We start from the raw sequence: 22,181 nt of genomic DNA, 5'->3' as shown, positions 1-22,181 counted from the left end.
TTCTTAATATTTGCATAGAGTATCATTTTTCATCCTTTCATTTCAACCTGGATTGAATTCACTGATCCAAAGGCACAGAGTGGATGGATGAATTTAAAAACCAAGACGCAACCATATGCTGCCCAACGAAACACACAGTCTTAAACGAAGGAATGGAAAAAGATAGCCCATGGAAGTGGAAACCAAAAACAGTGGGGAGTGCTATATATTTACCAGACAAAATAGGCTTTAAACTGATGAAAACAGACACTACACTACATTCAGAGCCAAAAGGCTGAGAAGCAATAGACAAAATAAACTTGAAGCCAAAATGTTAACAAGAGACAGAGAGACATTATACAATGAATAAGCATCAATTGATAAAGAATATATAATAGTTCTAAATGTACACACAGACAACATCAGAGCACCTAAATATATTAAGCAAATATTAACAGATCTGAAGGGAGAAATAGACAATAAAAAAACTTCAGCAATGAATAGATTATCCAGACAAAAAAATCAAGGAAAAACTGGACTTGAACATACTTGACTAACAGCCATTTATAGAATATTCCATCCAACAGAAGCCCAATACACATTCTTCCCAAGTGGACACAGAGCATTATCCTAGAAAGACTACGGGATAAGATACAAACCAAGTCTTCAGACCAAAATCATACCAAGTATCCTTTCTGACCACAATGATGCAAAACTAGAAACCAACAAGAAGAAAGCAAGGGAAATCTGCAAATGTGCAGAACTGTAACGACACAGTCCTGAACAACCAATAGGTCAAAGAAGAAAGCAAGGGGTGCCTGGCTGGCTCAGTCTGAAGAGCAAGAAGTTCTTGATCTGAGGGTCATGAGTTTGAGCCCCGCCTTGGGTGTAGAGATTGTTTAAAATGAATAAATAAGGTGCACCTGGGTGGCTCAGTGGGTTAAACCCTCTGCCTTCGGATCCGGCCGTGGTCTCCGGGTCCTGGGACCGAACCCCGCATCCGGCTTTCTGCTTGGCGGTGGCCTGCTTCCTCCTCTCTCTCTCTGACTGCCTCTCTGCCTATTTGTGATCTCTGCCTGTCAAAATAAATAAAATCCTAAATAAATAAATAAATAAAAACCTAAGCACAGAAAATAATTTCAAACAACCTAACTTTATTATCTCAAGTGAACCAAGCCCAAAGTTAGCAGAAGGAAAGAAAGAATAAAGATCATAATGGAAATAAAAGAAATAGAGACCAGAAGAACAATAAAAAAGATCAATGAAACTAAGAGCTGGTTTGTTGAAAAGATAAAACAGGGACACCTGGCTGGCTCAGTCAGTAGAGCATTAGAGTGACTAATGATCTTGGGGTGCTGAGTTTGAGCTATATATGTAGAGATTACATATATAGACAAAGTTAAATATAATATATATATATATATATATATGTGTGTGTGTGTGTATATATGTGTGTGTGTGTGTGTGTGTTGTGTGTTTGTGTGTGTGTACCTCACTATATATATCATCACTGCTCACCCAGCAGTGAGACAGATGTGGTCCCATATACACACACACACATATATATGGAGACCTGGGTGGCACATTCAGTTAAGCATCTAACTCTTGGTTTTCGGCTCAGGTCGTGATCTCAGGGTGATCAGATCAAGCCCTGTGTCAGGCTCTGTGCCAGGCTGAGCTCAGCATAGAGTCTGCTTGAGATTCTCTCTCCCCTCTCTGCCCCTCCCATTTATGCTCTCTCTCTAAAAACAAATCTTTAAAATGTATATATATTTTTAAAAGATAAAACAAAACTGGAAAACCTTTAGCTATGCTGAACCAGATTTTTTTTAAATCTTTTTTTATTAAAAAGATTTCAATAAATAAAATCAGAAAGGAAAGATGAGACATTACAACTGACACTACAGAAATGCACGTGATCGGAAAATACTGCTGTCAACAATTACATGCCACCAAATTGGATAACCTCAAAGAAATAGATAAGTTTCCAGAAGCATACAACCTACCAAGGATGAATCAAAAGGAATAGAAATGGGGCACCTGGATGGCTCAGTGGGTTAAGTCTCTGCCTTTCGGCTCAGGTCATGATCTCAGTGTCCTGGGATCAAGCCCCGCATTGGGCTTTCTGCTCAGCAGGAACCCTGCTTCCCCCTTTCTCTCTCTGCCTGCCTCTCTGCCTACTTGTGATCTCTCTGTCAAATAAATAAAATCTTTAAAAAAAAAAAAAAAGGAATCGAGAAAGTAAATAGGCACCAACATGTTACACACTAATACTCTATAATGAACAGTGGGCACAGGCCCAAATGTCCCATACTGGTTGTCATCTTTGAGTCACTCCACATGTCTTACAGTGTCTGCCACTTCACAGCAATAGGTCTGGGCAAGTTTCTCAGGCTTGTTGATCTCAACTGTCTCACATATGGAATGGGAAACACAATGGTTGTAATGCTTACTTCATAAGGTCATCATGAAGATTAGATGATGTGTGAAAGCATCATATAAACTTTATAAACTGTAAAGTTCTGTGCCCACAGAACTTGTGACCTAAGAAAGTATAAAACAATGGATGCCATGAGGTTAAGACAGGGAGGGAACTTATAAGATAGAAATAACTGGTATGCAAAAATGGTAGATGTGATTTTTGTTCTATATTCTAGTGAGAGAAGCTTTATAAAAGGATAAATGAATTAATAGAGCAAAACTGGGGTAAGGGATAGTAAAGAAGATAATTAAGAATGGGAAGCCTGGACACCTTTGCATCCTCTGAAGTCTGGAGAGAGGAAAGTGCTTGTTTGTTACCCAGCAGAAACAAATTCCTGCAACTGGGCTAGGGCAACTTCTGCTTGACCCAGACAGATTCAAATCTTGCCTCTACCATTTTGACATTAGGACTCCGTTTTCTCACGTGTAAAGTGGGCCCAGGTACCCCTTCCTAAAGATTTCTTAATAACACGGCATTGGATTATAACCAAAGTATGAAATAAATATACATGAGTTTATATTGATATAAATAATGAACAAACATACAAATGAGGGGATAAGAGGCAAATTTTTCTTTAAAAGAATCCCATAGGGGTGCCTGGGAGGCTCAGTGGGTTAAAGCCTCTGCCTTCGGCTCTGGTCATGATCCCAGGGTCCTGGGATGGAGTCCTGCATCGGGCTCTCTGCTCAGCAGGGAGCCTCCTTCCCCTTCTCTCTCTCTGCCTGTCTCTCTGCCTACTTGTGATCTCTGTCCATCAAATAAGTAAATAAAATCTTTATAAAAAAATAATAATGGGGTGCCTGGGTGGTCAGTGGGTTAAGCCTCTGTTTTCGGCTCAGGTCATGATCCCAGGGTCCTGGGATGGAGCCCCATATTGGGCTCTCTGCTCATTGGGGAGCCTGCTTCCCCTGCTCTCTCTGCCTGCCTCTCTGCCTACTTGTGATATCTCTCTGTCAAATAAATAAATAAAATCTTTTTAAAATAAAATAAAATAAAAGAATTCCAGAAAACAGACTCCCCACTTCAGGAGGTGAAGTTGAATCCTTCCCACCCCCTACCTCAAGGGTGGACTGGGTTTAGAACACGCTTCCAAATAACAGAGGGGAACAGTGACTTAGTGCAGCAGACTGGCACCCACAACCTTAACTGAGTAACAAAAGTCAGCAGTAATGTCTTGGGACTCTAGTGCAGTCCTGGCTCTCATGGGATGAGAAGGCACAGAAGCTTTTCACCTTGGTGATATTCTTTCCAAAATCCATACTCCAGCCTCCTCATGAGAAGAACATCAGACAAACCCAAACTGGGCTCATTCTACAAAATGGCTGGCCAGGAAGGGCCCATCAACAAACCTGTCAAGGTCATAAAAAACGGGAGTGAGAAACTGTCCCAGCCCAGAAGACATTGGGCCAGTGGGACAGCTAAATGCAGTGTGGTGTGCTGGGTTGGCTCCTGCACTAGGAAAGGACATGAAAGGGGAAGTTGGCAAAATCAAGTCTGGAGTTTAGTTCCTGGAACTCAAATGACACTGTTTTCTTCATTGTGACCAGTGTCCCAGGGTCATGGGAGGTGATAACAATAGGGGAACCTAGGAAGTGGGTCTACAGGAGCTCCCTGTGCCACTTCTGCAACTCCTCTGCATTTTTTTAAAAGATTTTATTTATTTGACAGACGGTGAGAGAGGGAACACAAGAGGAATGGGAGAGGGAGAAGCAGGCTTCCCGCTGAGCAGGGAGCCCAATGTGGGGCTCAAACCCAGGACCCCGGGATTATGACCTAGCTGAAGGCAGATGCCCAATGACTGAGCCACCCAGGCGCCCTCGAAATTATTTCACAACAGTTTATTTCAAAGAAAATAAAAATAATCTTTCTTGAAAGCACCGTGACGGTGTTGGGGCTGGGGACCCAGCAGTGAGACAGATGTGATCCCTCATCTGGAATCCACAATGAGTGAGGAGGTAGAACAAGTAAGGAAAATGCGATCTATAAAAAGTAAGACGCAGGCACCTCAGTGGCTCAGTCGTTTAAGCGTCTACCTTTGGTTCAGGTCATGATCTCAGGGTCCTGGGATGAAGCCCCATGTCGGGCTCTGTGCTCAGCAGGGAGCCTGATTGTCCTTCTGGCCCTCCCCTCACTCCTGCCCTCTCTCTCTCTCTCAAATAAATAAATAATTTTTTAAATGGTATATTATTCAACTATACGAAAAAAGGAAGTCCTGCATTTATGACAACAAGCAGCAAGCTCAAAGCCATTATGTGAAGTGAAATAAGACAGAGAAAGACACTACGAGCTCATTTACATGTGGAATCACAAGTAAATGAAACAAAATGAAAAGAACTCCCAGAAACAGAGTAGACTGGTGGTTGCCGGAGTTAGGAGGTGGGGGGGAGAGCAATGGATGAAGGTAACCAAAGAGCACAAACTTTGGGTTATAAGATGAATGAATTCCAGGGGCGCCTGGGTGGCTCAGTGGGTTAAGCTTCTGCCTTCGGCTCAGGTCATGATCCCAGGGTCCTGGGATTGAGCCCCACATCAGTCTCTCTGCTCAGGGAGCAGCCTGCTTCCCTGCTTTCTCTGCCTGCCTCTCTGCCTACTTGTGATCTCTCTCTGTGTGTGTCAGATAAATAAATAAAATCTTTAAATTAAAAAAAAAAAGATTATTGAACTCTGGGAATCTGACGTACAACCTGGTGACCACAGCTGTCAACACAGCTGACCCTTGAACAATATGGGTTTGGCCTATGAGGGTCCACCTATATGCAGATTTGTTTAAATACTGTATACAGTACTATAAGTGTATTTTCTCCTCATGATTTTCTCCTTTTTTAAAATTTTATTTGTCAGAGAGAGCACACACAAGAAGGAGAGCAGAGGGAGAGGGAGAAGCAGGCTCCCCAATGAGCAAGGAGCCCAATGTTGACTCCAGCCCAGGACCTGAGCTGAAGACAGGTGCTTAACTCACTGAGCCACCCAGGCACCCCACATGAGCCCCTCTGCTGCAGACTCTGGAGTTGGTAGTTTATGCAAATCTGCTGATTTTATCCCTCCCACCAAACCTGGATTGGCCTGTGCAGCCAGCCATCAGGGCCTCCTGGCCCCTCAGCAAACCTTTCATGTCCCTATTTCCAAAACCCAGTCTCCTCCCCATAGTCGTGGGTCCCCCGCACTTGCTCCAAACCTATGATTTCAACGAGTGGCAAATTTTTGCCATTAACAAAAACGAGAAGAAAACTTCTTTCTGGCATTTTGTTGACGGAGTTGGGATGAGGGCAGCGTAGAATTCCTAACCCCAAGCTCTGCTATTTTTTTGCACCATCGCGGGTAAGGGGAACTTCACCTGGACCTTAGGAACAAAGTAGCAAACTGAAGGTGTGTTTCCCATTGCTCTTAGAAAAGAAAGAGCTCCGCTGGTTCTGGGTCTGGCTCCAGGACTTCCCAGGCTTCAGCACCTCCTTACCCCAGGGGTCCACACAATCCAGCTCCTGTAGCGGGTGGGGGTCTGCTCTGCAAGCAGCAGGAAATGGGGCACGAGGGTGGAGGAAACGCTCACACCGAGACTCAGCGGGTGATCTGCAGAGGGCGCTCGGCCCCACCACACTCAGCCCTTTTCCCTGACAGCCTCGAGTGCCCAGAAAATTGCATTTTCAGGAAGTCACTTTCGGTTTTCAGTTTCGGTTTCCCAAAGACCTGAGCAGGAAGGAGCCGAAGGAACAGCCTTGTGGGCGGCCGAACGCCTGCGGAGGGGGTAGCAGGAGCTCCCCAGCCCTTCAGCCTCTGGGGAAAGCCTAGAGAAGCCCAGAGAATCCAGCCGGGCCGGCCGCCTGGGCTGGTGGAGATGGCGTTCTTTGAGGTCCCGTCTTACACCCCTGCAGACACGCTGTCTGTCTTCGTGGAGCAGAACCTTCAGCCCGATCCGGACTGGAAGGAGGAGCTGAAGGATGCCTGGCAGAGAATAGAGCGTTTCTTTCGGGAACGCTGCTTCCGTGATGAGCTGGTTCTAGACCAGGAAGTCAGGGTGCTGAAGGTGGTGAAGGTGAGCTCCTGGGGACTTAAGATTGACTCTGATTCCCAGCCCGTGTGACCTGGAGACCGTGTGACCTTGGGGGAGGGGTCTTTTCGTCTCTGGGCTGCCCCCTCTTTGATCAGGATTTGTTACAAGGAAGAGACGTGATTAACTGTGGGAAAGTGCCTTTGAACTTTAACAAGTCTGATGGAGGAGGACGATCAGGAGGAGGAAATTATTTGGGATCCAGCTGATTGGGGGCGGGGGGCAGGTGGAATACAAATAATAGGTCTGATAAAGGGGCCGCTTTTGTTTCTTGTTGAAGAAAACCTGTTGGGGTACCTGGGTGGCTCGGAGGGTTAAGCGTGGGACTCTCGGTTGATGCTCAGGTCCTGATCTCAGGAAGGGGGAGATGGGGAGATAAGAGCCCCACCGGGAATCCACTCTCAGCGTGGAATCCTTCCTCCCTCCCCCTCTCATCTCCCTTCATGGTGCTTTCCCTCTGGTGCTCTCTTGCTCTAAAATAAAATCTTCTTATTTTAAACCTACTGTACCCTCCAAGTTATAATCTGTATTTTTCTCCTAAAATGGTACTATATGTACATAGTTATGCTAGAATATACCTAGCAATTGTGAGTACTTCATGGGTTAAAAGGGATTTTTAGGAGCTGACCACATAATTCAACGTTTAACAAATCACCTGTAAAGTTTTGCAGGCGAGGTAAACACAACGCCAGGCCAGGAAGGCACAAGGCAAGGTTTATTAAAGGCACTCTCCAGGGAAGTTTCAAGGCTCAGGAGAAGGGCAGCCAGGAAAGTCCCTCTGGAAGGAGGTGGGCACCCTCGGGCGAGGTTCCGCTACTCTGGAAAGGGGAGTCGGGGAAATCGGTGGGTATCCTTTATCCGGCCAAGGCTGGGCATGGGCTCACATCCATGTATGGTAAGGTATTTGGTGATCGGAGGGTATGGGGTGGGGGCTCCTGATACTCCTGTTTCCTGCATAGGTATTGGGTTACCTATGGAGAAGTGACCTGGGCATACATCCTTTTGGCGGGAGAGTCAAGGGTTAAGGGGGGGGGGCTGGAAGATGGCGGCCCCGGGCGGTCATTTCTATTGTTCCTCCTGCTTTCCTGGAGCCAGAACCCAACATCACCCTAAATCAAAATTGCTTTAATCATCCTCTAGATTTTGCTAATTTTGCTAAATGAAAGATATCTGTTAACCTACAAAAAAAAAATTTAACAACCAGTTACTTTATAACAAAGAATGGCAACTCAGCACAAGCCCCTTAGGGCATGACCGTAGGCAAGTCCAACACACAAAGGAGAGGAATTTAGGGAGAAGGAAGAGGAAGGTGCAGGAGTTGTTTTGAAGGGAAGTCCAGTCAGAGTAATGAGACTTTCTCATTGGCTGAGTTGCAGGGTAAATTTCTTATAGAAAATGCATTGTACATGATTTCCTGTTGGGGCCTGCAATTGATGTTTCTTTCCTGTTTACAGTTCTGTTGTGGTCTGCATGGATAATTCCTATAATTGGCGTTGGTACCTCTCCCCCTGATGACCTCCCCCTCTGGCCTCAGACTCCGTTTTGTGAAGCTTCCCTTAATTTTCATGTATCTAATTACTTTTTAAAAAAACGTTTTGTCATTTATTTGTCAGAGAGAGAGCACATACAAGCAGGGGAACAGCAGGCAGAGGGAGAAGCAGGCTCCCTGCAGAGCAGGGAAGCCCTATTCAGGACTCAATTCCCAGACCCTGGGAATCATGACCTGAGCTGAATGCAGACGCCCAACCGACTGAACCACCCAGGCGTCCCATGAATCTAATCAAGCTTAATCTAAATCAAGCTTCACCTGGGGGTGGTATTGTTAGGAGGAGCTGATTGGACACTTAGGTAATCAGGGCCAGGGTCCCCAACAAGAAAACAGGGAGCGGGGACAGCTAAGACAAAACCCCACCAGCATCCTGTTTCACAGCATAGACAAGACCACAGTGGCATCCTGTCTAGCAGCCTCTGTAGGAGTGACTCTTACAGAATATCCCGAAACAAAACAATTAACCACAAAACGTGGGTCACTATCACAAGCTGAGACAGTTGGTTTTCCAAATGTCAGCCCAAATGAGCAGCAACACGGGAACAATAACCCGATAGGTATGATGAGGGAGCAGGAGGCTGGCTGAGGACAAAGCAAGAGCTGGCGCCTTGCACCCCCCCCTTCATCCGCTCCCCTCCATAGATGTAGCATTCCTCAGGCACCCCTGACTGCCATAAAATGATAGTTAACTTGCTGAGATCACAGTCCTGCAAGACAGGAGTCTCCCTTGGTTTGCAAATGTCCTTGAGATTACAACAAAGAAGTTACCTTATCAATAGCCCAATTTCTAAAGACACAGAACTCAGTTCCTCAAGCCCTAATGTCACCCTCCCCTCCATAAAAAACCGAAGGAGGTGGAAGTAGAAGGAAAAGTAAATAAAGTTAAATTTCTTCTAAACCTAAATCTCATTAACAAGGATGCTTGATAGCAGGAATGTAACATTCCACCAGACTTCCAATTGTCTTTACTTGATAGCAACTAAGCCTTCAATATCCTGATAGTATTCTTTGCCCCAATAGCCCTTCTGAACACCCCTTTGTCCTCACCTACCCAACTCCTGTGTATATAACCAACCACTCCTCACAACCCAGGGCAGCTGCATCTCTGCCTGCCCACGGGCCCTGTCCCCGTGCTTTAATAAATCACCTTTTGCACCAACGACGTCTTAAGAATTCTTTCTTTAGTCGTCGGCTCCGAACCTCCTCACCCCACCGAACCTGACTTGGGTTCTGGGACTTCATCAGGTAGACGGGGGCATGATCAAAGCTTGGACTGGTACACCTCCATAGCCAATCCACAGGGGGCCCACACTCCAGCTGTTCAAGATAGTCCTGTAATAGGGCTCTCTGCTCAGCAAGGAGCCTGCTTCTCCTCATCTCTCTCTCTGTCTGTCTCTCTGCCTATTTGTGATCTCTCTCTCTGTCAAATAAATAAATAAAATTTAAAAAAAAAAAAAAAAAGATAGTCCTGCAAAAGAGTTAATAAAAACCCCTGGATAGGAAAGCCAAAATGGCAACCCTCTGGAGTCCCCTCCATTGCCAGGAGCTTTATTCTAACACTCAATAAACTTTGCTTTGCTGCCCACCACTCTGTCAGGTCTACCTCTTCATTCTTCCAAGCAGCAGGACCAAGAACCGCAGGACTAGGAGGACAAAAATCCTCTAACACTGTGGCTGCCAAAAGAAGGATGTGCAGCCTTAAAGATCTTTAGAGTGTTGTTTTGTTGTTGTTGTTGTTGTTTGTTTTTTAGAGAGAGCAGCAGGGCTCAATCCCATGACCCTGAGATGACCCGAGCCAAAATCAACAGTCAGTTACCCAACTGACTAAGTCACCCAGGCGCCCCCAAAGAATCTTTAAATACAGAGTTGAAGCCAAAGATTCAAGAGTGCGATCAGCAAAGCAGGAGCTTCCAAATGGAATTTCAAGAAATAAAGGCTACTATAGTTGCTTAAAAAATACAAACTTTGCATTTCTGGGCTCTGATTCTTCCAAATATCTGAACTCCCTGGAGTGATTGTGATGCATGCTTTCTGCTGTAGGCCTCCTTGAGCTTCTTTGATTTCAGGACCTAACACCAAAAAAGGAACGTATGTTAAATTTATTCTATGGATTTAAAAGTGTTGTGTTTCCATTGGAGACCTGCCATTTGTGTTACTTCAAATACCCATGACTTGAAGTTCCCATTCTCTCCTTTATGGGTAATGTCAAGTGAAGACTGTTTGGAGAAGAAGAAAAAAAAATCACTTCTCCTTTTCTCTTGTTCTCTCAATGATCTTTATTTCTAGAAGCTTAAATACTCCTGCAGTAGCTATGTCCAACTATTATGAGCAAGATCAACAGTGCCTAGAGCCAATTTTTTTTTAATTTTTTTAGATTTCATTTATTTATTTGAGAGAGAGAGTATGAGAGAACATGAGAAGAGAGAAGGTCAGAGGGAGAAGCAGACTCCCTGTGGAGCAGGGAGCCTGATGCGGGGCTCAATCCTGAGACTCCAGGGCCATGACCTGAGCCAAAGGCAGCTGCCCAACCAACTGAGCCATGCAGGTGTCCCAAGCCAAATATTTAAACACCATATTTGGATAAATATTGGTAAACCAGCAATAGCATAAAGGACACATTTGTAATGAACGTTTCTGTTTCTATATGAGGAGGAAGGAAGAGATTACATTGTGCATTGTACGTAACAGTTCTTTCTCTCTGCCTTTCTGGAACTTGTTAAGTGCTAGATTTTCTAAGTTGCATCTAATTTCCCTGGTTTCATTTATCTCTATTGCGGTGAGAGTTCTGGAATTAATTCTTGAGTTCGATGTACTGATTTCACAGATTTCCTACCATGAGTGGCCTGGAGAGTCTTCTAGGACCAGAAGTAACTTTTGCAAAGACATCTGGCCATGTCTGATCACTGCCACCCCACTGACATCCATATGCTTTCTTTTTCTACTATTGTTTTTCCCCAGGTCAAGGAACCTGGTACCAAAGTTAAGATTACATAGGAATCTGGGGTCCAAATTGCCTCATGATTTTTGAAAATTACACTAGTAATTTCTGGTGCCAGCCAAGAGGAAGTAAGGCTCTTACAAACTGCCTCACAAATTATAGCTGAAACACTAGACAGACATCAGAAAGGATTTGAGAACTCTGTACAGTAAACAATAAGCAGACAGATGGGGGATGGAAGTCAAAACTCAAGGAACAACCTATAACAATGGGGATGATAGTGGAGCAGACTGGTAATATATGGAACAGCATGGTTGGATGTCAAAAGCACTGTGCTAAGGGAACCTGAGTGGCTCAGTTGAGCATCTGACTCTTGATCTCAGCTCAGGTCTTGAACTCAGGGTTGTGAGTTCAGGTCCTGCATTGGGCTCCACACTGGGTATGGAGCCTACTTAAAAGGGTTAGGGTGCCTGGGTGGCTCGGTCCTTAAGAGTATGCTTTTGGCTTGGGCCATGATCCCAAGTTGCTAGGATCGAGCCGCACATCAGGCTCCCTGCTTGGTGGGAAGCTTGCTTCTCCCTCTCCCACTCCCCCTGCTTGTGTTCCCTCTTTCACTCTCTCTGTCAAATAAATAAATAAAATCTTCAAAAAATATATTTATTTTGGGGGCGCCTGGGTGGCTCAGTGGGTTAAGCCGCTGCCTTCGGCTCGGGTCATGATCTCAGGGTCCTAGGATCGAGTCCCGCATCGGGCTCTCTGCTCAGCAGGGAGCCTGCTTCCTCCTCTCTCTCTGCCTGCCTCTCTGCCTGCTTGTGATCTCTGTCTGTCAAATAAATAAATAAAATCTTTAAAAAATATATATATATATTTATTTTGCTTAAGGATTACCTAAAAATAATTTTGTACCCTTCCTGAATACTTTCCTAATGAAGTTTAACATATGAAAAAATGTGTACAAATCATAAAGGTACAGCCTGATGAATTTTCCTAATGAATTCCCAAGTGTAACCAGCATGCATATCAAAAGATGAATGTTCCCCTCTCTTTCTTACCAGAGACAACTGATCATAGCCCAAGTTTTAACAACATAGATTAGTCTCAACTGTTCTTGAATTTTGTATAAATGCAATCATATAGTATGCACTTTTTTGTCCTTTTTTACTCATCTTTTTTTTTTAAGATTTCATGTTTAAGTCACCTCCACACCCAGTGTGGGGCTCGAACTCACAACCCCAAGAACAAGAATTGCATGCTCCACTGACTGAGCCAGCCAGGCCATCCCAGTTTGTCTTGTTTTAATATAACAGTGATCCCTCCTTAATTTTATTAAAGATTTCATGAAATGTTTAAAAATGGGCAGCAGACCCATCCACAAAGATCTGACAGGCCAGAAAGGACTGGCATGATACATTCAGAATACTAATTGGAAAATTAAAAAACAAAAACAAAAACATGCAGCCAAGAGTCCTTTTTCCAGCTAGGATGTCATTCAGAGTGGAAGGAGAGATCAAAGCTTCCAGGATAAACAGAAACTAAAAGAAATTGTGATCACCAAACCAGCCCTACAAGAAATATTAAAAGGGATCCTTTAAGTGATGAGAGAGCACAAAAGTAACACAGACCAGAAAGAAACAGTAACTTTACAGATAATACAATGGCCCTAAATTTGTATCTTTCAATAGTTACTCTGAATATAAATGGGCCAAATAACCCAACCAAAAGACACAGGGTATCAGATTGGGTAAAGAAGTAAGACCCATTGATAGGCTGTCTGCAAGAGAGACATTTTATTGTTTTTAAAGGGTTTTATTTATTTCTTTGACAGCACAAGGGGGAGCAGCAGGCAGAGGGAGAGGGAGAAGCAGACTCCCCACAGAGCAGGGAGCCCAACCCAGGGCTCAATCCCAGAGCTCTGGGATCATGACCTGAGCCAAAGGCAGACACTTAACCGAATGAGCCACTCAAGTACCTCAACAGACTCATTTTAGACCAAAGACACTTCAGACATAAAGTGAGGAGGTGGAAAACCATTTACCATGCTAATGGACGTTAGAAGAAAGCTGGGGTGGCAATCCTTATAACAGACAGATTAGATTTTAAACCAAAGACTATAAAAAGAGATGAGGAAGGACCCTATAACATAAATAAAGGGTCCACCCTACAAGAAGACCTAGTGATTGTAAATATCTATGCCCCTTATCCTGGGAGCAGACTGGTATATAAACCAATTCATAACAAAGTTAAAGAAGCACATTGATGATACAGTAATAGTAGAGGACTTTAACAACCCCCCCACACACACACTGAAATGGACAGATCATCCAAGCAGAAGATCAACCAGGAAACAAGGGCCTTGAGTGGCACACTGGACCTGATGGACTTCACAGATATATCGAGAACATTCCACCCTAAAGCAACAGGATTCTTCTCAAGTGCATATGGAACATTCTCCAGAGTAGATCACATCCTGGGCCACAAATCAGGCCTCAGGACAGTGGATGCATTTCTACACGTTTGAGAAAGAGGAAACAATTTCTGCTTTTCTTGTTGAGATTTCTTTTGACCAAATATTAGGAACATGTAGTTTTCTAGTTCATTCTCTGCAAGTGCATCAGCAGTAAGTGGGGGAAAGGACCAGGCAAGAAGAAGATCATTTGCAAGTGAAGTAAATAAAGGCAGGCAGGACTTTCCATCATTCTCAGTCCCCCTCTAATGGAGAAACTCCATCATCACCTTGCCCATGAATTTGGGTGTTTGTCCGTGACACCTAAATTCCTTTTCCAGCTTTTTTCTTATCCAGGAGGAAAGATTTACGATGTACCTTTCAAGGCTACAGCTGGGCCTCATTCTATGAACACATATGCTACCAATGCACTAGGATTTCCAGCATCCTTCATATATGCACATGTACAGACACAATGTCCAAAAAATATGTTTGTGCCTACACACACAAAATGTATATACAAAATATATATGTTAAAGTCTGTCTGGCTAGGCCAGAGATGTCCAATAGAACTTTCCTAGTGATGGAAATGTTCTCTACATGTACCCCCCATCACTCTCTGTGGGTGGCTATTGAACACTTGGACGGAAGCTAGTATGGCTGAAAGACTGTATTTATAAATTTCGTTTCATTCAAATGTAATTAGCCACATGTGGCTCTTGGCTACCATATTGGACAGCATGGGTTTAGGCATCAAGCATCTCTGGAATAATACAGAAGAAGCTGGTAACTGTGGGTGCCTCTGCAGAAGGAGCTTAGGGCCTGAGGTACAGTGGAGTTTTGCCTTTCATTTATATCTTTGAATAGTTAATCATGCACTTAATTTGTCTAAACTAACAAAGAGATGTGGTCAGCAAAGTCCACCACATATGGAAGAGACCAAGGTCTCCTTTTGGCACCTATGTAAACAGCCTAACATGGGTGCCTCTGGCTTCACCCTGACCTCAAAGCTTCAGGCCCCAAGATAGGCGAAGCTTCAACATTAATTTCCTCCCCAGGGCGGCTCCTCTGGGAAGGGGACAACGCTGAACTACAGCTCTGATGTGGACTTGGTCTTGTTCTTGAGCTGCTTCTCCAGCTTCCAAGACCAGGCAGACCACCGCGAATTTGTCATCAACTTCATTAAGAAGAGACTGACCAAGTACAGCAGGAGCCTAGCCTACAGCATCACCATGGTCCCACGGAAAGAGACCACCAGGGTCCCCCGCTCGCTGTCCTTCCAGGTCCAGCTCAGGAAGAACAGTAAAGCCATTGGAGTGGATGTGCTTCCAGCCTATGATGCTCTGAGTAAAGACAATAATGGTTTGGGGCCCAAGAAACTAGAAGGGAGTCTTCACCAAACTGGTGTTGGGGGAGGTATAGGAAAGTAGAAACCAGGGGAGAGAGAGTAGAGTTCACTTTATCTGGGGGTGCTGCAACTCGAGCTGTATCTTGAAGTTAAGTCGTTCCATAAACGTATGTGCTACCATGCCCCATGCTGGAGAGAGAGGGGACTTTTCCCACCCAGCTCAAGGAGAGACTCCTCTGTGACCCTCTGGGAAACACCAGGATAAGAAAGCACTTCAAGGTCTTTGGAGTTAGGATTAGATTGGAATCATTTTAAAAACCGAACTCTTAATGTCTTTTAATTTTAGCTTAAGACTTACTAACTGTGATCTTGGGCAAGGTATCTAACACCTCTAAGACTCAATGTACCAACCTGTTAAATGGGATAGTATCAGGTTGAACCATAGGAAATTGACAATATTTGACCATGTTTGATCCACAAAGATGGTGCTCTTTATGGTTCCACTTAATTTTACCTACTTCATGGAGCTGTTCTAAGGCTTCGTGAGCTTAGCCCCAGTGCCCAACACAGGGTAAAGTCTTTGGGCATTGTGAGTCATTTAAAATCTCTGTGACTTTTGAGGGGGCTACCAAACTCGGTAAGCCTCTACCTGTTTTGATGTAAAATAGGGGAAAGAATACAGGAGTGGGGATTCTGTGAGATCATTTATGAGTCCTCTCTACCTAGCAGTTTTTTCCCATCTTCTTGTCCTCAGATGGTAGATTTTCTTAAACCAGGTTCTTTTCTCTCCCAGAAAATTTTTGCCGAGACTCTAAACCATCACCGGAAATCTATGAAGACTTAATAACCAGTGGTGCCCCCCCTGGGGAATTCTCGCCCAGCTTCACAGAGTTGCAGCGGCACTTTGTGAAAAGTCGCCCTGTTAAGCTAAAGAACCTCTTGCGGATGGTGAAGTACTGGCACCAGCAGGTATGGGGCTCAGAGCGGGGTTGGGTGTGGGGCTTGGGTGCCAGGGCTGGGCGGCTCGGGCCTGGGAGGTGCTGGACTGGGAGATGCAGAGACAAGAGGGAGGGCAGGCGTATGCTAACTTTTTTTTTTTTTTTTAAGATTTGTTTATTTATTGGGGGAGGTGGAAAGAGAGAGCCGGGTGAAAAGCAGAGGGAGAAATAGACTCCCTACTGAGCAGGGAGCCTGACTTGGGCTCAATCCTGGGACTCCAGGATCATGACCTGAGCTGAAGGCAGAGGTTCAACTGACTGAGCCACCCAAATGCTCCGCCAATGTGATTGTCCACAGACTTCAGACCTCAGGCATTTCATGTAACAGCAATGGGAAGAAAGCTGCTGTTTACTGAGCATTAATTGTCTTCTGAGTGCTCTGCATATTTTTTCTGTCTTTCCAGCAACCCTGTCATGTAGGCATTCTACATTAGCCCCATTTCAGGGATGAGAAAACTGAGGCTCAAGGGCTAAAGTTAGGCTGAGACACCAAGGTGCCTGACTATGCTAGGCTGGTTTTTATAATAATAACATTTAATAATAATAATAGTTTTCATAATAATAATCACTTTTTCTGATTATTTGAGCATTACATTGGACTTGTGAAAAATTCAAGTAATGCACGAAAAGAAGTATAAAAAGGAAGGTAAAATTCAGATGAAATGCCTGAAATGACACCAAAAATGTTTTTGGAGACTGTCCCTTCATTCCTCTCTCTTTGTTCACACTGCTATGCCCAGAGCTCACGTAAGTGGACCCACATGATGCCTTACTCTTTCTGTAGTTCACTCTTTGCAAACATGCATTTGCTTACTGACATTTGGAGTTGAACTTAGGGGAGTTAACGTGTATTTTGCATCGTTTTCCATTGGGTATTTTGGGGTTTTTTTAATAAGTTGTGAGAGCTTTTTGTAAATTATGTAGATATTTACTGCTATTTCTCATGTATTACAATGTTTTCACCAATAGAGCACTCCTCTATGGCCCTTAATTAAAGTATCTCTGACAATATAATTTTTCTAATGTTTAAAATATACAAAGTTGGGGGGGGGGAACCTGGGTGGCTCAGTCAGCTGAAGGACAGACTCCTGGTTTCAGCTCACATCACCATCTTGGCTCCTGGGATCCAGCCCCCAGTGGGACTCCGGGCTCAGCGGGGAGTCTGCTGGAGGATTCTGTCCCCCCTCACACCCCCACCGCTACTCTTCCCCATGCTCAGGCAATCTCTCTCTTTCTAAAATGAATTAAAAAATCATTAAATAAAATAAAATACACAAAGAAAGATGCCTGGTTGGCTCGTTTGGAAGAGTGTGCAACCCTCGATCTTAGGGTCATGGGTTCAAAGCCACACATGATTGTAGAGATTACTTAAAAACAGACACAAAGGGCGCCTGGGTGGCTCAGTGGGTTAAGCCGCTGCCTTCGGCTCAGGTCATGATCTCAGGGTCCTGGGATCGAGGCCCGAGTCAGGCTCTCTGCTCAGCGGGGAGCCTGCTTCCCTCTCTCTCTGCCTGCCTCTCTGTCTACTTGTGATCTCTCTGTCAAATAAATAAATAAATAAAATCCTTAAAAAAAAAAAAACAGACACAAAAATGGGTCTGACTTTTCTGGGTTGTAGGTTTTCTGTCTTGCCCACCGTGTGTAGGTGGTCTTCTAATTTTCTTCTACTATGTTTCACAAATTCTTTCACTCCATTTATAAACTATTTTGGTATTTGTTGCCACCGTGGGATCATCATTATTTTCTTCCAAATGGTGGGAAAATTGTGCTAGCATCATTTGTTGGGTTGTGCATTTTTTCCCATCTTCCATCACCCTTGTCAGTCTTTGTTAAGTTTTTTTAATCTACTGGGAACTAGTTCTGGGCTATCCATTCTGTTACACTTGGCTATTGCTTATTCTGACACCAAAAACATACTTTTTATGAGAAATATCTGAGAAAACAAATCCCAACCTCTCTATTTTTCTTTCTCACAATTTTCTTGGATTTCCTAAGCATTTATTCCTATATTTGAATCTTAAGATCATTTTTCTCCCACTAAAAAACTGGTGGGAGGGGCGCCTGGGTGGCTCAGTGGTTTGGGCTGCTGCCTTCAGCTCGGGTCATGATCTCAGGGTCCTGGGATCGAGCCCCGCATCGGGCTCCCTGCTCCGCAGGAAGCCTGCTTCCCTCTCTCTCTCTCTATCTCTGCCTGCCTCTCTGCCTACTTGTGATCTCTGTCTGTCAAATAAATAAATAAAATCTTTAAAAAAAAAAAAGAATAAAAAACTGGTGGGATTCAAATTGTAATTGCAATAAATTTCTAAATGAATTTTTGAGGAACTAAAAATTTCACACTCTTAACTCTTTTTCCATCTTTCCATTTGTTCTGGTTTTTGTGTTATGTTTTCAGTGTATCTATATGCTTTGTTTTCTTTAATTAGACCCTATATTCACCATACTGCGTTGTCTCCCCCATCCCAACTCAAGAACATAGACTTGTGGGGCCTAAAATGTCCATGAGAGGCTTCAATTTCCCCTTTCATGGAAATTTTGCTGGCCATGGGATGTAATTCTTCTAGAGACCAAGCTTCTAGACCCACTTCAAATTTCATGGACTTGCTACATAGTCCAGATACAAAATGGAGTTGACAAAGTAGTTCTTTTCTTTATTATTTTTATTTATTTATTTTTAAGCAAGCTCTATACATGACAGGGTCTTGAACTTACAACCCTGAGATCAAGAGTACCATGCTCTATCTATTGAGCCAGCCTGGCATTCCTGAAGTTGACAAAATATTACTGGGATCTAGAAACAGAGAGAACTAGAAATTCTCAATTCCCAGGGTAGCATCTCATATTTATTTTCTCTCTCTCTCTCTCTCTCTCTCTCTCTCTCTGTCTCCCTTTCCCCCCAAACCCACAGAAATTGAAACCTAAATATCGAAATGCAGCATTGCCCCCAAAATATGCACTGGAGCTATTGACCATCTATGCCTGGGAAATAGGCACAAACCAAAGCGATAACTTCAGCCTGGATGAAGGGTATAGAGCTGTGATGGAACTCCTCATCAATTATCAAAACATCTGCATATATTGGACCAAGTACTATGATTTCCAAAATGAGACTGTCAGAATGTATGTCAAACAACGTTTGAAGGAACGCAGGTGAGTATATTGGCATTATTTTCAGCTTCAAGGAACAGGAAACCCAACTCACACGCTTTTTTAAACAAAGGGAATTTATTGGTTTCTGTAACTGAGAAGCCCAAGGATAAATGAAGCTTCGGGTATGGTGTGATCCAGATGTTTGCTATTTCATTAGGGTTGCAGTCTGTGAAATCACTCAGCCCTGCCCTTCCCTGTGTTTTGCCTTTGAATTCAGGCGACCATCAGTTCCAGTCTCCTCATCTGCCCTCATCCCTTTCACTACAAGAGAGAGTGCCTTTGCCCTAGCGTTCTAAGCAGAGTCCCCGAGATTCACTCTGACCAGGCCAACTTAGGTTTAGCTTGCAGGGAGGCCTCCCTACAAGGAGGCCTTGCACGTCCTACAGACTTCAGTAACAGAGGCCAGAGTCCTAAGTGTGATGGAGATCTACTTCCCTTTCTCTCTCTCAGGCCAGTTATCCTGGACCCAGCTGATCCTACCAACAACCTGGGAAGCAAAAAGAGATGGGACCTGGAGGCCAGGGAGGCTGTTCGTGAACTGGAACAGGCCTGCTTCAGGACTGAAGACCCCAACCAGGCCTGGTACATACAGGTATGATCATCCCCATGCCAGCCCATGCCTCAGTCATGACCCAGTGCTGACCTCACTTCAGCACCCACCCCTCAGTGAACCCTCTCAGCTTCTGGCCACAGCACCTCTAAGACCCCAGGACAGGTAGCACCCCCCCCCACACCATGGAGATATCCCAGGCAACCAGCAAGTCTTCCCCTTCTGCTCTAAGTGTCTGGCCTCAGTTCTTTCATCTGTAAAATGGGCAGTTTCTTCCCTGCTCTGTAGCCACTGGAAAAATATAATCAAAGCCTTTCACATACATACGCTCTGTAGGGTAACATTTTCCCTATTATGCATTGTTGAAAGCTCAACTTCTTGCTGTCAAAAATGATTTAAGGGACACCTCACTGGCTCAGTCAAAAAGCATGCGACTCTTGATCTTGTGGATTTGAGCCCCATGTTGGGTGTAGAGATTACTAAAAATATTTAAATTAAGTTTTATTTTTAAAAAGAGAGAGATTTCAGAGATGTATCCAGAAACGATCAGTTAGGAGCGCTGGATTCCACTGCAGACAGCAACACCCCTAGTGTGCGACCCCCCCTTCCCCATTCACGGGTTTCCCCCACATAACCATGGCAGTCCTGGGTCTGAACACTATAGGAATCCAGGGTTCAAAGACCAGGAGGTGGCTATCAGCTCAACTGAGAGAGACCTTATTTCCCTAACCTGCTACTCCCCTAGAGATCTCATTGCCAGTCCCACATCTCGTAGCCTGCAGGGAAATCCTGTGGCTGGCCTCGAAGGCAGATCTGCAGCAGTTCCTCAGGCCTGAGAAGGACCTGCCACCCAGCCCTGGCCCACTGACAGGCATGTCCAGTGGACCAGGAGGCTCCCGCGAGGCAAGATTCATGGGACTGTCCTCCAGCTCTTGCTAAGAACCCTCCCCACCACCTTTTTTAATATTATCGTTTTGTGAAAAAGTAACACACATGTTTAGCAAAGAATTTTAAAAATCACACTGTTGAAAAGAACACACAACTAAAGTAAGTTGCCTTCCCATCCCGATTCCCAGGCTCTAGGTACCGCCTTCTCCCCAACATCCATTTATCGATGTCCTGCATCTCCTTCTGTAGATAGATACGCCGCCCGCACACTAGCACGCTCCTGTCTGACCGTAATCTAAATTTTTTGTGTTTTTGCTTTTATTTACTTAGACTATTCGGCTATTTATGTTACTCAATTAAATTATCAGAAAGGCAATTCCATATCCACACCTGTAGACCTAAAAGGGCTTGACCATGTAACACAATGTCCAAAGCAGGATATTTTTGAGCATGAAATGGGGTGATGCTAATTATGCCAGGACAAGGGACACACACTTGGACCAGACTTCGAGTCCCCCTGGATTAACAGCTATATCTTGATCCAATGGAGGAAAGTACCTTCTCTTTTGTGACCACTGCCCCACTGAAAGATTTTTAAGCTGCTTCCAGACTTTTGCTGTTACAGTGAATATCCTTGACCACCTCCATCTGTTAAATGATTTAACCTAGAGTAGCCCAAACACCTGTGTAGGTGTTAATGTTATCCCCATGGGACAGATAGGGACTCTGAACAGTTCCGCATAGGAGGAATGGTTACTTCAAGAACTGCTGCCGGTTGTTACTCTGATCAGGGTGAGTCAGAAGGCAAGTCAGGCGACTCAATGGTCAGGTAAGCCTAGGATGATCAGGTGTTCTGCTCTGCCTGGGACAGTTCCAGTTTATACCTGTTGGCTGAGAAAATTACCAATAGCACTTTCTCCTACTGTAAGTATCTTCGTAGGCAATCAGTCATATTGTCAGTGGGCAGGAAGGGGAGGATTTGGAGACAACAGCCATGACGGTGAGATGTCCTTATCTGGTCCTCCTTCCCTTCCAGCCAGCAAGGGATGTCCAGGTGACGGTGAAAAAGGCAGGAGAGGAGGCCTGGACATTCTCAGTGAACCCCTACAGTCCCATCTGGAAGATGAAAATAGAGATCAGGAGGATATGGGGCTTCGACGGGCAGCAGCGTCTCTCCTTCCAGGAGCCAGGTGGGGAGAGACAAATGCTCAGCAGCCGGAAGACACTAGCAGATTATGGGATCTTCTCTAAAGTGAACATCCGGGTACTGGAGACCTTCCCTCCTGAGATTCAGGTCTTCGTGAAGGACTCTAAAGGCCACAGCAAACCTTACGCCATCCACCCTGAGGACTCCATCCGTGACTTGAAAGAGAAGATTGAGGAAGCTGGGGGACTTTCTGTGGTGGATCAGATACTAAAATTCCAGAGTCGGACTCTGCGGAATCACCGCAGCCTCTCAGACCTGCAGATTAAAGACTGTGACACCATCCTACTCATGAGGAGAACCTGAGTGAGGACAGGATTAAGGTATAGGCAGGGAGAGATGGGGGTCCCTGGCTAGGCTCTGAGACTTGCAGAAGCACCAAGACAGAGTGAACAAGAGATAAGGGAACAGCCCCCTGACCTCAGATGGCCGATGGTCGGCAGTATTTTTCTTTGGTGGCTACAATGTATCATAGAAAATGAACAAACCTCAAAGAAGTATGTCATTAAAGGTGTTATCAATAGCCCATGCTCAAGCCAAGATGGCACCAGAAATTCAAGGCTATAAGTCACCCAGTCACTTCTCAATAAAAGGACAGACTACAAATCAG

At 44.6% G+C, this 22,181-nt stretch overlaps 1 protein-coding gene across 1 annotated transcript; it reads left to right on the top strand.

The window, feature by feature from the left end:
• The first annotated feature begins 6,062 nt into the window (after window positions 1–6,062).
• On the top strand, window positions 6,063–22,094 carry LOC101685500 (2'-5'-oligoadenylate synthase-like protein 2). Its single transcript, XM_004753387.3, has 6 exons — window positions 6,063–6,491; window positions 14,495–14,783; window positions 15,578–15,753; window positions 18,688–18,929; window positions 19,380–19,521; window positions 21,404–22,094. Exons 1-6 carry the CDS (start codon window positions 6,294–6,296, stop codon window positions 21,875–21,877), a joined length of 1,521 nt encoding a protein of 506 aa, XP_004753444.1. The 5' UTR covers window positions 6,063–6,293; the 3' UTR covers window positions 21,878–22,094.
• Window positions 22,095–22,181: the final 87 nt, after the last annotated feature.

This window comes from Mustela putorius, unplaced genomic scaffold (assembly GCF_011764305.1).
Source record: "Mustela putorius furo isolate JIRA1106 unplaced genomic scaffold, ASM1176430v1.1 tig00537248_pilon_pilon_pilon, whole genome shotgun sequence".
Lineage (NCBI taxonomy): Eukaryota > Metazoa > Chordata > Mammalia > Carnivora > Mustelidae > Mustela > Mustela putorius.
The sequence above is the reverse complement of the archived record's forward strand: the minus strand, read 5'-3'. Positions and strand labels throughout refer to the sequence as shown.